Below are 17,563 nucleotides of genomic sequence, written 5' to 3'. Positions count from 1 at the left end.
TTATCAGTTTGTGACCCTTAGAAGCTTTTCCTTATCTTTCTCTTTGGTCAAGTCAATTTCAAGGAATTTGAAGTTATAGAGGAGGGAGAGTGAGAGGGGACCAACTATCAATCTAAAGAGCCAGCCAGCTACGCACAACTATGATTGCTTTGTACTCAATTTACATAGATTAATGATTTTACATTAAGTTAGTCACTTTCTTGATCTGTGAATCTCCTTTAGACCAGGTTATATAAACCAAATTTTAATGACAACATATGTAAAACAAGTTGATATTAATTGGTGATTAGCATTTATACCAGATGAGGAATCGATGAATCGATATCCAACGATCTTGGATTCCAATTTTGAGCATCCCCGGAAGTAAGGGTGTCGGCCATATAAAATGAAAAATTAACAATTCATTAGTTTAAATGAAGAGGGGATTTAGTATAATGAAGCTTTAATGAAGTTGTAGTCCACTTACTTTTTGTTAATGGTTCTAAAGATGTTTTACAAGCTTCATTAAGCTTGAAGGCAAGGATTAATTCTCTTTCAAAGATGAAAAGAAAATGAGAAATGACTAGAGAAATTATTGAGATGTGGAAAGGGTAAGGTGATAAAGTGATGGAAGTGTGTTTGGGGGGTTCCTTTCAAAGTCATCCATCCCAAAGGCAATAGAGGTGGGGACATATATGTCCCTTCTTTGTGACAAAATAAAAGTGTTTTGTACTATGCTTGCTTTTTTCTTGCTGTTCTACATGTGAAAGGGTGGGTCACCTTTTTCCTTGAAGAATCAAATTTAAGCTGTTTAGAACTACAAAACATTAGAGAAAATACTAGATGGATCCATCAACTAGTAGTCTGTGAGAGCTATTGTAGCTTTTGAAGTGCTTCTTTTAAAAGGGGAATGAATATATTCTAACATCTCATTCAAAGAAGATTGATTAACACAAAACTCTGGTGTTTTAGGTCACCTAAGATGCCTGTTTTCTCTGGGAAATTAAACACTACTTCAATTCTTACCCTTGACATTATATTTTGCCACTGTAAAATATTATTAATTGCAATGTGAGATTAAACCTAATGAAATTAGAAAACTGGTTTCTACACTTTTCTGAATCTCTTTCAATCTGCAAACAATCTAAAAGAGCAACTGGTTATGTTGGGAGTTTAGTCCCTCATCGGTTACTAATTAGTTTACAATTCCCTTATACACTTGGGAGCATGGTTTGAGGTATTGGTATTGGATTTTCTGATACAACTGATACTGCATGGTTTTGAAGGTGATTGATACCGATACGTACCTAGCTGATATCATATCGGTGAAACGGTATGGATAAGGGGTAAAACAATAATAAATAAAAAAAACCATTCTTTAAAAAAAATCAGGGGTAAACTTGTCCAATACAACCGATCCGTGCCGATATCTAATTGGTTTTGAAGGTGACCAATACCTAATCCGATATTGTGCATTAAAACCATGTTTTGGGAGTACCTCCATTTATCAGTTCAGACTTGTGGAATGGAATCTGTACATGGTATCAAAGTGGGTTTACATTGTATGCACGTGTTTATAGTATATACTGTCATACGTGTGGGGGAACTTTAGTCCCACATCGACTACTAATTATTAGCCTACAGCTCGTAGGGGAAGTTTTGGGAGTTTAATTCCACATTAGCTATTAATTAGCCTACAACTCTCCTTACACATTTGGGAATCCCATCACCTACTAATTCAAACTTAGGGATGAAACATAATAGACTATGGTGCAAATTGGATACCCAAATTTGGAACCATATGAGGAAAAGGGAATGAGAAGAATTGGGTTTTTTGTTTTTTTTTTTTTTTTAAAAAATTTGGAGGTGGGGTTTAAGTTGAAGGACTAATACAAAACAAAACAACATTGAAAGGGAAAGATAAAGAAATTGAAGACAATGGAGCCCATAGAGGGTGTGGGTATAGGACATTTTCTTTCTCCAATTAGCTACCAAACTAGAGAAACATTAGGTGGGGGGAGTGTCTTGTGAAATGGAAGAGACAAGGTGGGGTCCAAAAGGCATCAACTAGTTTTGGATGCTTTTATAGTGTCTTTCCAAGTGCACTGTCACAGCACAAATCATTTGTTGGAGTCTACTAAATTTGTCAAATAGTAAGTAGTAGCTCTTCTCTCCATTCAAATACACAAAATGGTAAAAACAAAATAATTATTTCCTACTCATTAGGTTATCACTATTAGTGCATGTTCTCATTAGGATCTTTGGTCAATTCTCCCATTGTCCCATCCACCCATCCACCCACTTGTGTTGACTAGATTTTCCCTCAAATGTCCCTAGCTCACACGTTTCATATGTCAATTGTCTTCCAGATGTAATTAGATGTGCATTAAGACCTAATTGTGTGGGGACATAGAAGCTTAATTTGATTAAATCTATCTCAGTTATAATATATAATTAATCATATATTGATTTCCAGCCAATAAAACAGAAAAGAATCTGCTTTACCTGATGAAGAGAATAGGAATAGAAAACAAAATATAAGGTAATCAATCCCATTAATCAAGGAAAAAGGCATGAAGAACATGACCTCTAGCCAAAGTTAGGGTTGCGAATAAGACAAACCATATCTCTCATTGAATATCCGACGTTATTATTCTAAGAATCCAAGAGTGGAGGATTTACTGTTAGTGATTCTCTCTAGAAAAAGAACCATTTATGAATTCACTGGTGGAAATGATGGAAATGTCTTCATCAAACCCAAATTAAATTAAATTTTTATTAAATGTGATGTAAAATGGGCTTTGGTCGTCTTTAGGTTGTAACTTAAAATTATTTACAACTAGGGACAAGGCTGAGCACCTTGTTCTTATGGTCGTCACAACCATGTGCTCTTAGGAATGGAGATTCTAGGACACAAGTGTCAGTGTCCATTGTGTGATCATACGAGAATTTCACGTGTTATTGTCGGTTAGTTTGGAATGAAATTCATGTTAGTCGTAAATGTATAGTCCCTTGACTTGAGGTTTCCTTATTGATACGGTCACAATTTGTGAATTTTGGTTCACCAACGGTTGATGTCACATTGATTATATATCGGTGTACTGGATTCGCAGTTTATTATCATAGTTAAAAGAGATGTCCAAAATGGAATCCACTACCTTATGAGAGAATATTAAAGAGAGAGAATGTCTATAATTGATTGGACACAAATCTAGATCTGGTGACATTTTCATAAATTATTTGAAAGTATTTTTAAAATTAATATTATTTATTAATATTTATTATGGTAAGAGATCGATGTCTGGTTACGTAGCCCTTGCATCAGCATGGAGGCCAATGAGAGTTCGCCTAAGGGCATCAACATGGGTGAGGTTTGTTTTTTTTTTTCTAATTTCACTGTGGGTGGGGTAGTAATTTCGCACTCTCTTGTGTCTGGGCACATGGGCCATATGATTAGGAATCGTTCTTTTCCCTATTTATTATATCAAACATTTTTTGAAAATTTCTGACTGGTCCAATCATAATCACAGAATCTCTGTATTAGTAATTTCAATAGACTAAGGATCTAACAATAATAAAGTACATGCCCTATAGTCTATTATGTGATATTAAAAAAAATGAAGGGACTAGTTCGTAAATAATTGTTTCTTTGGTAAGTATTTGTTACAATTATTCAGATGTGTATGTTTCGGTAATTATTCCATTGGGAATGGAATATTTTCAAAAAACATTCTCTTCCCAAGATTTTTGTTAGCAAAGGAATATTGTTTGATTGATATCCTTAATTGTGTAGATGCTGAATTTTGTCACCCCCCAGCGATGACGAAGATAGGACGCAGATGATTGGTAATGTTCCCAAAAATCAACACTGTATCGGAAAACATCTCCACTCGTCCCGTAAAACGTACATCGTTCGCGCGACCCCCCTAGACAGTCCCAGACAACCCACGCAACCCCACGAGGCAGCATCACGGTTGCAGCCCCACAAGGCAGTGCCCTGCACTGCGCGGCCCAGCCTCGCAAGGCAGTGTCCTGCACTGTGCGGCCTAGTCCCGAGGCCTTGCGGCCCTGCCATGAGGTACTGCGCGCGCTGCGGTCCTACCACACGGCGCCGCGGCCTGCGTGGCCCTACTGTTCGACACCACGTGCACGTGTTATGGCCCTGCGCGCACTGCGGCCTACGCGGCCCTGTTGTGTGGCCCCGCAGGCACCCAAAATCTGATTTTTTTCTCCATTTTTGCTCTACCGCGATCTTGCCATGCGGCCCCGCACATTTTCCGCGGCGCCGCCGAACCCAAAATTTGCATATAAAAAGGGGGTCACCCCCCTCATTTGAGAGATCAAAGTTTGTGGGAGAGGGAACACCCCCAGTGCTCCAATTTTTCAGTTTTTCCTTGTTTCGAGGCTCTTCCCCAATCTGATTTCGAGCCTTCGAGCCTCGTCCTTCTGTCCGAAGTCTGGGCTATCCGAGTCCAGCTTCCCCAACCCTTTTTTGCCCAAATCTGGGAAACCTCCCGTGGCATAGCCACTTTGTCCGGCCTTTGAGCCCCTAGTTTCCAAAGCCTTGGAACGCCGTTATTCTGTCTGAGATCTTAGGATCCGACACTCGCAAGCCGTTACTCTGTCCGACGAAGGGACAAAGCCAGTCTTTTGCCTCCACCTGAGCTGGGGGACACCATCCATTTTGCATAATTGCATTTATTTAAAGCGTACATGTATACATTTCTTTCGTTAAATTTTAATTTCAGTACAATGTAGTCCTTTCAAATATTCTCGTGTAGTGTATAGTAGTTAGTGTAACATAGTTTAATTTAAATAAATAAATCATTATTTAGCCATACATATGGAAATAGGATATTTATAAAAGGGAGAATATTCGAAAACAAGCATCTAGTAGAAAGACCGGTTTATCCAGGCGAGGTGGGTGCCTAACACCTTCTCACTCTCGTAACCTGACTACTTACCCCGAAGCTCTGACCAGACCAACCGAAGTCTCGTAGCCCTTCTAGGGCTACACCAATGGGTCCTAGGCCCTAATCCTAGGTGGCGACTCAATTTCATTTTATTATATGACCCCCATCCCCTGATAAATTAAACCATACTCCTGAGAAGACGCATTCCTTCTCCCCCCAACCGAGGAGCTCAACATAAAACCCCGGCCCTGAGCGCCCCGCAAGCATCGAAGAAGGGATGGGATCCTCACAAATTGATATGATGACAATCACTTGATCATCTAATGAGAGAGAGAGAGAGAGAGAGAGAGAGAGAGAGAGAGAGCACAAAAGCTTGAGGAAGAGCTAAGAGTCTAAGGAGAGTTAATTTACATTTGTGAACTACTTGAAGGTAACAAGACCTTCACTATGTTTATAGTTTTATGATTGGAATACCTCTCATCGGGAGGGATGATGTTATTTTTTCTTTGGGTAGAAAGACGATCTATTGAGAAATACGAATTACACTCCTGTAGTCTGCCACAAGGGGGGCAGCTAGGCAAGGATTGGAATTGGGCCATACAATCCCATCCGTAATGGACTGAGCCCTCCCAGAAAGAGTATCTATAACTACATTTCTAGCCCTTGAAATGTACTGAAATTGACAATCATCAAAAAAGAAATAAGATACAGGAAGTCTTCAACAATCAATCGAATAGAGAGGTTAGAGTTCTTCTCTGGGTTCTGCAAGGCATAGATCACATTTTGATTGTCACTTTCCACTCTAAGCTTATAAACTCCTTCCGATATAGCTTCAAGAAAGCCAGGTCAAATTGCTAATGCCTCACCCACCATAACATCAGTAAAATGCAAGAGGTCAGAGGCAGCTACCTGACAGCGTCCAAGATGATCTCGCAAAAGAAACCGCACTCCACTACAGTTACCATCCTTGTGATCAGAAGCATCACAGTTCAATTTATAATTACCCACAAGTGGGAGAGTCCAGGTTTGGCATGCCATATGCCCCGTTGTTGGAGACTGAACCAGTAACGTTCTACCCGCATCAAGGAACTCTCCACACGCCTTCTTAGCTGCCTTAAAAACCTCCTCCGGTGACCAGGTTTTCTTTCCAAATACTAGGTCATTACGTGCAGCCCACAGATAGTACATAATAAAGGAGCATAATATGGTGATCTTCTTAGATTCATGCTTGCCATGTATGATGAAACTCGACCAGCCTGCTATCCATTTGTGGAGCTTAACATCCTCTCCCCTGGTATATTATGCGATAAGCTACACCCAAACCATACTCTCCTCGCAAAAGGGCAACTTAATAAAATATGTGCATTCGTTTCTTTACACAAACCAAATCTTTAACATACTTTATCTATTGGAACGTGCCTTTGATTTAAAGTCGAAGCTAATGCTAATCCATCCGGGCATGCCCTCCACATAAAACTTTTGATTGTAGGCAATATATCACACTTTCAAATCATCTTCCACACACTGTTTGGTACCTCATCCTAAGCATGGGTATTTGATGTAGATGGTTTTGCTTTCTCAATTGCTAACCATTGATTGCATAATAGATGATATGCACTTTTTTCAGAGAAAAAACCTTGCTTTGAGACTCCCCAAACTAGCCGGTCCTCAGGGTGGAACTAGTTAAGATGAATCTGATAAATAGTTGCCTGATCAGTAAGGTGGAAATAGTGATCCTTCCTCCAACACTGATTCTCCTGGTCAATTAAATCCCATACTATGGTGAAAGGACAATCTTCAAGTGGTGGATATTCGGGTTTAAAACCAAATGTATGTGGGATCCAATTATCATCTCATATGTGAATTGGCTCACCCGTTCCAACTCGCCAAATAAGACTAGATTTAAGGACTTGGCGCCCTAATAAAATACTCCTCCATGCCCAAGAGAGATTTGATCCCAGAGTTGCCTCCATGAAATCTCGACTTGGAAATTAGATACTCTTTAGAAATTTGATCAAAGGAGTGTCTGGATCATTCCATAATTTCCAAGCCACTTTTGCTAGCAAAGCTTTGTTATGTAACACTGGGTCTCTAAATCCCAAGCCTCCCTTTTCTTTTGACTGACATCATCAAAACCAAGATATCCTATGAATCTTCTTCTTGTCAGAACCATCACCCCCAAAAAAGTTTGTAGCCGTCCTCCTTAGATGGATATGATGTGAGACAGGTAACTTAAAGTGAGAAGGGGCATAATTAGATAAAGAAAAGGCCATTGATTTCATCATTATTTCCTTATCTACATGAGACAGCAGGCGATTCTTCCATCCATGAAAACCTTTCCCCGCCTTATCTAAAACTTCCCAAAAGAGCTTTGCTTTAGATATCCCAAAACTACTTGGTAGGTCCAAATACTTATTAGGTCCCTCACCATATTTACCTTAAGTATGTGAGAAAATTGTAGACATTGAATTTTGTCACCTCCTTGGTGATGACGACAACAGGACACAGACAAACATCAGTATCTCTCTCAAGAAGGACTCTTACCTCTGCACCCAAGCTATATCACATTTTAATCCCCAAAATAACTTAAAAGACCCTTTTACCAAATTCTGAAGGAGGTACTGCTCACCTTCCCGAACCACGGCGGTCCCGCTAATCGGTTAGTGAGCCATGGGGGTTGTAGAGGGCTGGCAGCCCCCTTACCGGGGGTGTAGGGGCAGAGGCCCCCGATAGAATATTTTATGAAGAATCTAAAGGGACCTAAAACCCAAAATCCCAAAAATACCCCCGTAGTGCAAGCATTACCGCAGCATCGCGGAGTTCCCAGGGACTCCTAATAGGGGTCCCCTCCCTCATTTGCAAAATCCATCTTTTCGGGAGAGGTGCGCTTCGACAGCCTAGTTTTGCCAGTTTCAATGACCAAAGCCCTGTTTTGCTTGTCCCGGGGTCTATCCCATCCTCAACTTCGAATCCTTTCGTTCCGTTACCCTATCCGTAGTCCAGATCGCCCAGATTCAACTACCTAGCCTATTCCCATATATTTTCTCCTTGAAGCCTATGAGTCCCATATAACGTCGTTATTCTGTCCGAAGATCGAGCATTTGGCTTCCAAATCTTCTACGATGCCATGTTTTGTCAGAGGATTAAGCATTTGGCCTCAAATCCCTCGTGACCTTGTTACTCTGCCCAAAGTCTGAACATCAAACCTAGCATCTACAATCCATTACTCTGCCCGACAAGAGAAAGGTAAGCTGATTATTCGTCTCCACCTGACCAGGGGGACATCCTGTATCTCGCATTTCTCATGTTTTTCATCACTTTACTGGTTTTGCATATATGTATACATTTCTACTTTTTCCCTTCATTTTGGAACAATGTCGACTCTTAATTTATTCCATTTAGTATACACAGTATTTAGAATAGCATACTTTATCTTCTTTTGAATAGTTTATGCATCATGATTTAGTCATGCATGTTGGTATATGGCATATTATTATGGGAGAATATTCGAAATCAAACATTTAGTAGAAAGACTGGTTTAACCGGGAAATGTGGTTGCTTAACACCTTCCCACTCTCGTAACCTGATCACTTACCCAGAATCTCTGACCAGAACATACGGAATCATGTGGCCCTTTATAGGGCTATACCAATCGGGTCCTATGCCCTAATCTTAGGTGACAACTCTATTTCATATGTTGTATGATCCCAATCCCCCCATAATTGTGCAACTCTTCTTTTTGGTCCTCAAAGGGAGAACCATTTCCACGAGGAAAGGACGATACATTTAGACACCTCTAGGAAGGGAAAACTAGACAAACCCTCGATCCTGTGGCGGATCCTCACAAAAACCAATGTCGAAATTGAGACGATACATTTGGGTTGAATGAGAGAGAAGACTTTTGGACCAATATAAGGGTCTGGGCAGTTGTGAAATTATGTTTTATTCATTGTACTAAAGCGGCTACTAGGCCAACTTAAAATCTGCTATAGTATACCCAACCCTATTCTTTAAGTGATACTATGGGATTGATATCTAAACTGATATTTGGGAATCAAGGCAACTTTAAGGAAGCCCTAAATTTCTTTTGGTTGCCCTAGATTCCAAATAAGAGGTTGATCTTGTGGATGCTGCTTTCAAGGTGGTTCCCTTGGTATTTCTTCTATAAAGGATAACTGTGCAGTTTAAGTGAAGGTGGTGGGGGAGTTGTGTGCACTTTTGATAAAACCTTCTGCAATGGTTCAAATAAGGTGCATATGGTAATAGGCTTATGCTTGGCAGACAAAGGGTGTGGACTGTTTCAACACCGGCCATTTCTACAATACAAGAATTAACGTATATATGAAAGACTTAGCATGGTAGTGGAAATTAAACAAGAGACGAGGCTCACCTACCTCCATTAGGAGCCAACATGCCTTCAAACATCGCTATCCAACTCTGGTGATCTTTGAATGCTCTGGCGTACGCTCCTGCTTCTAGCAATCACTAACAATGCAGAACAACACAGGGGATTACTCTCTGGCTTGTGTCTCTCCGAAAGTTACAACATATAATGGTTTTCGTCATAATTATTTTTCAATACAGAACCCATCCCCCAAGTAACCCTCTTTGTAATTTTCCTACCATTGTGGGAAGTTACTTGAGCAATGAGGAAACCACCATTGTTAATGTTGATATGACAATTGGGCTACATTAGCCAACATTCTGCCACTTGGTCCATATTGCCACATGCCAAGTTACAACATGACGGTTTTTACCGTAAGGTTTTCCCAAGCCAAAACCCTTTTCCTAAGTAACCGCCTTTGAAACTTCCCTAGCTACCATCAAGGGAAGTTAAATGAGTACATAGGAAAACACCACCCTTAATGCTGATGTGGCAATTGGGCCACATAAGCCAACAATAGATACCTACAATCAACACTAAGATGAGTTTTCAACCACGCTTGACCATGGGGTAGGCTAAAGCTCTTCTTTATCCGAATTTCCTTAGAGTTTCTTCTAGTATTGATTAGATGATCAGAAAGATGATTCCAATTCCATCTGCAGAAAATCACCCAACCATGTGTATGGCCTATTATTTATTATATAGGGAGAGAAAGTGCTATCCGATTGCGTAGCATACACTAATGCCTCCTATGTCTATCTCTCTTTCTTCCAACAGTACGTAAAAGATAAATATGTTATTTCATAGCATGAAGGAGAGAGAGAGAGAAACACAAGGGAGCGTTGGCGTAAACCAAGCTCCCGGAGAAGGTTCTTTTTCTCTATATATTATAGGGAAAAAAAACTTTGAAAAACAATGTGGCCCTTGCATCCAAACACAGAGTGCGTGAAATGACTACCCCTCCCCCATGAAAAGCGAAAATCTCATCCCTATTGATGTTTCTGCGCATACTCCTATTGGTCTCGTGCTGATGCAAGGGCCAGGCTGTCTATGAGGGAACCCCTCCCTATATTATACGTAACACTTGAGGCATGTGTACCATATGTCACTATTAGGTTAAATTATTGTACTGGTATTATTCTCTTTGGGTATTATATATGTATTAATCATTGATGATTCGTTAGATAATCACTCCTCAACGCAGGAAGCACGTTAAGGATCTAGCCGAATTGCTTCACATACGTGAGTGGAGACAATGGGAGAATGAATAATGACTCTGTACTTAGACTACCACTGCAAGTGCGGGGTAGTCTTCTCCCATAATTGAGAGAGAGAGAGAGAGAGAGAGAGAGAGAGAGAGAGAGCTGCAGCTTTTGCTTTTTAAAGTAATGTCATTTGATTTGTTTATGGGGACAGACTGTCTGGTGAGTGTGAAGACAGTGTGAGTGTGGTTGTGGTGGTGGTTATGGAATCAATAAAGCAAAGCCAAAGCCAAAGCAAAGCAACCGAACACCCCCCATATTGAAAGAAAGGAGCACTAGAAAAGCAGTTCATAAAATAATTTCCACAACAAAGATCTCACAAGTAGCTTATTATATCACGAATCTCGAGTCCCATCCCTCGAGATACCCACATTTTTTAATTCCTCAAAAAATGATATTTAGACTTTAATGAATGGCAAAACTCTTAGGGAATGTTGGATTCCCCACAGCTTCTGCAAACTTATACCAAACCAAATCAAATCAAACCAAACCAAATACTATTACTTAACTCACTCTCTAGTCTCTCCCCCCCAGTCTTCTCTCTCGTCTGTTTCTGCCCATTCTTCTTTATAGTTTTATATTCTTTCTTATAATCCAATAAAACTCAAGCACACACATATTAAACAGTGAACACCCATCTTTAGTCTAATAGATTACTCACTGACCCACCAAAGTAATTTGATAAATTTTTTTTTTTTTATTGTTTTGGGATTTTACAATTTGTTAATCCTTTCCTTGCTCTGGGTTTTAAATCCTTGTAGTAGTAGAGCAGAATGATTGACACACTGGGATTTTCTATTTATCTCTTTTGAATATATCCACCTTTAGGCTTCTTCTGTCCTTGTTTTTGTTTATATTTTCTTGGCTTTTATATATTCTTTACTTTACTCTGCTGAACCAGTGCTGGTCATGTTACCTTCTCCCTCTCTCTCTCTCTCTACTGCCAAATACCAAACCTCAGGTTCTCTTTCTTGGGTCTTCTGACAGAAGATATGAGTTGAGTAGTGGGATTGTCATGTAAGCTTCACCTAAAACTAAAGAGAACTGTTGAAGAAGTTGGTAGTTTGGCTCCATCAAACTCTCATTAGCTCCATTACCCCAAAGCAAGTATTGGCATCTGGGTTTCTGGTTTTGAGAACTCTTAATTCAATGGAACCAAATAGAAGGAATTCTGTTATCTGTTTCGTATATCTGTTCTGGTTTTGGACTCCTGCAAGTTGTTTGCTCTCTCCCAAAGGTGTCAACTTTGAAGGTAATTTGAATTCTTCCCCTGGTTTTCTTGGTCCCTGCAGCATGCTTGTGTGCTCATATCTTTAGAAAAGTGGGATATGAAAGAGTTCTTTGATGAGGTTTCTTCAATTATTTTTTTTTGCCATTATAGTTCAAGCTTTGATGGGTATAAAAGCTTCTTTGGAAGACCCTCATGGTGTTTTAGATGATTGGGATGGAGATTCTGTCGACCCATGTAGCTGGACTATGGTCACTTGTTCCCCTGAAAGTCTGGTCATTGCACTGTAAGTACTATTGCAGAAAACCAGGTTTGATTGTGAATGCTATAAGACAAAATAAGATAATTACACTTGAAGATTCCTATTTACTTCATTTTGTTTTTGAAATTTTAGGATGTATTAGGAGAATCAGAAAAAGAGTTTCAAAGAGAAAGAAAATAGATGCAGAAGAGTTATTGAAGTTTGTTGTATGGTCTTGTTGCAGGGGAACTCCAAGTCAGAACTTATCTGGGACTCTTTCTTCAAGTATAGGGAACTTGACTAATCTCCAGAAAGTGTAAGAATCCACATACACAAAACTATCATAATGAAGAATTGTTCTTTGTTTATGCATGCTTTTAATTGTGGGTTATTTTGCAGGCTCTTACAGAACAATAACATTTCAGGAACAATCCCAGCAGAGCTCGGAAGGCTCTCACAACTTCAGACACTTGATCTTTCAAATAATTTCTTCTCTGGTGAAATTCCAAATTCATTAAGCCACCTGAAAAAGCTCCAATACCTGTAAGAAAAGTGGTGAACTGCAAAATACCATTTTTCCTAATTTTAAACTTTTTGGTTTATATCTGATCTACAAATTGTATTTTGTGTGTGAATCTGATCATGGGTTTTTGAATTGGACAGGAGGCTTAACAATAATAGTCTTTCTGGAGCATTGCCTATGTCTTTGGCTAACATGACCCAGATTGCCTTTCTGTAATGTCTTGACTTACTCCATCTTCATCTCCCCCTCTCCCTCTCCCTCTCCCTCTCCCCATCTAATGGAATTTATACCTGAAGTTTAACTCTCTCTTTTTTTTTTTTTTAAAATGTTTTGTTGCAGGGACTTGTCTTATAATAATCTTAGTGGTCCAGTGCCCAAGTTTCTTGCAAGAACATTCAAGTAACTCAAAATAATTCACTCTTGGTTCTTTCTTTTTCTCCTTTTTTTGATTCTGTTCTGTTACTTTCTGGATGCAAAACTTAGTTTTGTTTCTGCATTATTTCTTTCTTTGGTACAGCATAGTGGGAAACCCTCTAATCTGCTCAACAAGCTCAGAGAAAGACTGCTATGGGACAACGCCAGTGTCACTTACCTTCGGTTCGAGTAGTTCACAAAGTATGAAATTTCAAATTGCTGGCACCTTGATTTTTTTATTTAAAATTTGTTCCCACCATTTCTATTTAAACTTGACACCCATCATTGATTGATACTTTTTCTTATGTTGCCTGGTGACCTTTAAATGAACTACTGGTTGCAAACATAGTTTTCAATATTCAACTCACCCTTGAAGATTTCTTTTGTTCTTAAAGTTCTGTTAATTTCTTCTTTTAGACTTATTTGTTTTTCATTTGTACACCCCCACCCCCACCCCCACCCCCACCCCCAAATGATTTACTAAACCTCTTTATAGTCTTAAAGTCCAGAAATGCTATGATGTGGTCTCCCTTGCTTTTTCAATAATTGAATTCCTCTGTTTGTGAACAAAAGTTTCTTCTGGTGCTGTTTATATGAAGTTCCAAGGATATAGCTATGTTCCATTCCGTTATCATTCCCGTGTCTTGGTGATTCTACAGTCCAATCCTGACATCTAATTCTTATGTTTCTCAAGGTGCTCAATCTTCAGGGAGGCCAAAACATCTGAAGGTGGCCCTTGCTTTTGGGTCGAGCCTGGGCTGCATCTGTCTTCTAATCCTTGGATTTGGAGTTTTTCTTTGGTGGAGGCAAAGACATAATCAGCAGATATTCTTAGATGTCAATGGTTAGTATTTTGATAACTAAAATTTGAAACAGTATTTTGTAAACCAGGCTATATCCTGTTCATCCTTCTAACGCCAATCCATTCCAAAATTTCAGACCAACATCATGAAGAAGTTTGCCTTGGAAACTTAAAGAGATTTCAATTCAGGGAACTTCAAAATGCAACAGACAACTTTAGCAGCAAAAAAATTCTTGGTAAGGGGGGTTTTGGTAATGTCTACAAAGGGTATCTCCAAGATGGGACTGTTGTGGCTGTAAAGAGGCTCAAAGATGGAAATGCAATTGGAGGGGAAATCCAATTTCAGACTGAAGTTGAGATGATCAGCTTAGCAGTGCACCGGAACCTCCTCAGGCTCTGTGGTTTTTGTATGACTGCAACAGAGAAACTTCTTGTTTATCCTTACATGTCCAATGGAAGTGTTGCTTCACGTCTTAAAGGTAATAAAAGAATATCGATATTCAAGAAAGAGTAACATATGTTATAATTTCATTCTTGGTCATTAAATTTTTTTTCCCTCTACAGCAAAACCAGCCTTGGATTGGGGTACTAGGAAGAGAATTGCACTGGGAGCTGCAAGGGGACTATTGTATCTTCATGAGCAGTGTGACCCAAAGATAATTCATAGAGATGTGAAAGCTGCCAACATATTGCTTGATGATTACTGTGAGGCAGTTGTAGGAGATTTTGGGTTGGCAAAACTTCTAGATCACAGAGATTCACACGTTACAACAGCCGTGAGGGGCACCGTGGGACACATTGCTCCTGAATATCTCTCCACAGGCCAGTCCTCAGAGAAGACTGATGTGTTTGGGTTTGGGATCCTACTACTTGAATTAATCACAGGTCAGAGAGCTCTAGAATTTGGCAAGGCAGCACATCAGAAAGGAGCTATGCTTGACTGGGTAAGCATTATAATGACAGTGGTTACATACATGTACATGATTTGTATCTACCAAGGTGCATAACTACATAGACAGGATGCATGTCATTCCAGTTATTTTTCAGAGGTGTCTACATAACTTCGTGGTATCATTCTTGGTCATGATTGCAGGTAAAGAAACTTCACCAAGAGAAGAAGCTTGATACACTTGTTGACAAGGATCTAAAGAACAACTATGACAGAATTGAACTCGAGGAGATGGTTCAAGTAGCTCTCTTGTGCACCCAGTATCTTCCAGGACATAGACCTAAGATGTCTGAAGTTGTTCGAATGCTTGAAGGCGATGGGCTTGCAGAGAGATGGGAAGCTTCTCAGAGAGCTGAAGCAACCAAGTGCAGAGTTCATGAATTCTCTTCATCAGAGCGGTATTCTGATCTTACTGATGACTCTTCATTACTTGTCCAAGCAATGGAGCTCTCAGGACCAAGGTGAATTTGTATTACTTATCAAAAAGGATTAGATCTGCGGCTATAGATTTCCAAAAAAAAAAAAAAAAAAAAAAAAAAAATTCCATTGAAAGAGATTGTTGTATAGTAGTAGTATAGAAAAGGTCCAAAGGGTTGTGATATTAATTTGTGACTGTACATAATCAGATTTGAGGAACTGACATTATTTAGAGTGGAGTGTATCTGTTCTTGTTGTCCCAGTTAAGTAAAGAATCTTTGTGGGGATGACCAAAGAGTGAGTGTGAGTAAAGTTTGTAAAAAAATATTGCTATTACAAACATGTACATTATCCCAATGTGAGTATATTTTCTTATTCAAGGATTTCTTGTTTGCAAAAACATACAGGACCATTTCTAGTTCATTTCAAAGCAGCTTGTTGATTATTATCTTAGTTACCTGTCCGTTATTTTTCCAAATTCTCTTTTCATCAATCCACTACATAAAGATGATCTTGCCATCAATCCAGTACTAAAGAGCTTAATACTTGATGAAAAATAAGAGATTGACCTGAATGTGGGGATAACTAGCTAGAAACGAGTAATAATCTAAGGTTTACATCCCACACACTCAATTTGTAGTTATCCTCTTTGTTGGGAAAAGTGCGGAAATCCTTTTCCACTTGTGTGCAAAGAAGACTGGAGAAAATATGGCAGTGCATGAATAGTGTCACATGAATAGTAAATGTGAATAGTGACCATGTGTGGGACCCACGCTAACACAAAGTGAGAGCGTACAAAGAGCGTATAAAAATGATAAAAGTAAACAAACTCACAGACACAAGTGTTTACGTGGTTCGGCAATGCCTACATCCACGGGCGTAATTGGGACTTCTTCAATATGAGGGAACTGAGACAACAATCGTACAAGTAATAACACTTGGATTTAAAACCAAACCCAACCCTGTATCTAAAACCGGATACCCCTTGTACACCCTCTCTCAACTCACACTCTCAAACCCCTAAAGAGATAACACAAAACCCAATACTCCACAAACACTCTCACCTTCACAGCTTTTGAACTTGTATGTTCAATTTGTTCAAATGTATCTCAACCTCTCCCCCTCGTCCCTATTTATAGGAAATGGAGGAGAGCGACTTCCTCATTTTCTCCGCACCTGCATCAAAGCTGCGTGATAAATGAAGTCGGTGCCAACTTTGACAGGCGCTCCTCTCCTTTCTTCTTCATTTGCAACCGACAATGGGAATGCAATGGGAATTGTCTTCCCATTCATTAATGCAAATAGTAAGATGAGTAAATAGTCTTCATGCATTAAATGATGTTACTATTCACTTCTCTCCTTCTTGTCTTTTCTTCTTTATTTTATAGCATTTCACTTAAGTCTTATAGATTTGCAAACTACTCCACCGTCCAAGCAATTTGTTAAGGACGGTGGCTACCCCTTCTTTAATGAGGAGGACCCCAACAAACTCCCCCTCCCACTCATAAGGAGGGACCTGCCATCCCTGCAATGCTTTTGCAAAAATCGTGCTTTACTTTGGGTAAAGCCTTTGTCATCATATCTGCTCCATTCTTGTCAATATGAATCTTTTCAAGCTACAAATGTTTCTATTCTAGCACATCTCGTATCCAGTGATACCTTACATTGATGTGCTTGGTCTTGCAATGGAAACTCGGATTCTTACTTATGTGGATAGCACTTTGATTATCGCAATGAACAACGTACTTGTCTTGCTTCAGACCCAGTTCTTGAGTGAACCACTTCATCCATAACATCTCCTTACAAGCTTCTACAATAGCTATGAACTCAGCTTCTGTGGTTGATAAGGCCACACATTTTTGCAACTTGGATTACCATGACACTGCTCCCCTTGCAAAAGTAACGAGGTATCCTGATGTGGATTTCCGCGAGTCAATATCTCCTGCCATATCTGCATCAGTGTATCACTGCAACACAGGTTTTTCACCTCCAAAGCACAAACAAGAATTAGTTATACCTTTAAGATATCTCATAATCCATTTCACTGCTTCCCAGTGCTCTTTGCCTAGGTTAGCAAGAAATCTACTTATAACTCCAACTGCATGTGCAATGTTCGGTCTTGTACATACCATGGCATACATCAAACTTCCTACCATTGACGAGTAGGGTATATTCTTCATTCCAATTCTTCCTTCTTCAGTTGAGGGGCTCTGGTCACTGCTCAACTTGAAGTGGCATGCAAGTGGGGTACTTACATGTTTTGCTTTGTCCATATTAAACCTTTCAAGTACTTTCTGCATGTACGTTTCTTGTGATAGCCATAGCTTCCCAGCTTTTCGATCACGGGAAATCTTCATCCCTTAGATTTGTCGTGCATGCCCCAAATCCTTCATGGCAAAGGACTTGCTCAATTCTTGCTTTAACCTATCAATTTTACTGACATCTTGACCA

At 39.5% G+C, this 17,563-nt stretch overlaps 1 protein-coding gene across 2 annotated transcripts; it reads left to right on the top strand.

Moving 5' to 3' along the window:
- Window positions 1-11,541: 11,541 nt before the first annotated feature.
- On the top strand, window positions 11,542-15,186 carry LOC122664691 (protein NSP-INTERACTING KINASE 1-like). Of its 2 annotated transcripts, none has more exons than XM_043860633.1 (12): window positions 11,542-11,587; window positions 11,654-11,790; window positions 11,920-12,052; window positions 12,252-12,323; window positions 12,407-12,550; window positions 12,671-12,742; window positions 12,870-12,929; window positions 13,048-13,145; window positions 13,639-13,788; window positions 13,884-14,225; window positions 14,311-14,690; window positions 14,840-15,186. In XM_043860633.1, exons 2-12 carry the CDS (start codon window positions 11,688-11,690, stop codon window positions 15,158-15,160), a joined length of 1,875 nt encoding a protein of 624 aa, XP_043716568.1. In that variant the 5' UTR covers window positions 11,542-11,587; window positions 11,654-11,687; the 3' UTR covers window positions 15,161-15,186. The 2 variants fall into 2 exon arrangements, with proteins under 2 accessions (XP_043716568.1, XP_043716569.1); XM_043860634.1 differs by having other exon boundaries at window positions 14,311-14,757; window positions 14,804-14,907.
- The last annotated feature ends 2,377 nt before the right edge of the window (window positions 15,187-17,563 follow it).

This window comes from Telopea speciosissima, chromosome 6 (genome assembly GCF_018873765.1).
Source record: "Telopea speciosissima isolate NSW1024214 ecotype Mountain lineage chromosome 6, Tspe_v1, whole genome shotgun sequence".
Taxonomy (NCBI): Eukaryota; Viridiplantae; Streptophyta; class Magnoliopsida; order Proteales; family Proteaceae; genus Telopea; species Telopea speciosissima.
The sequence above is the reverse complement of the archived record's forward strand: the minus strand, read 5'-3'. Positions and strand labels throughout refer to the sequence as shown.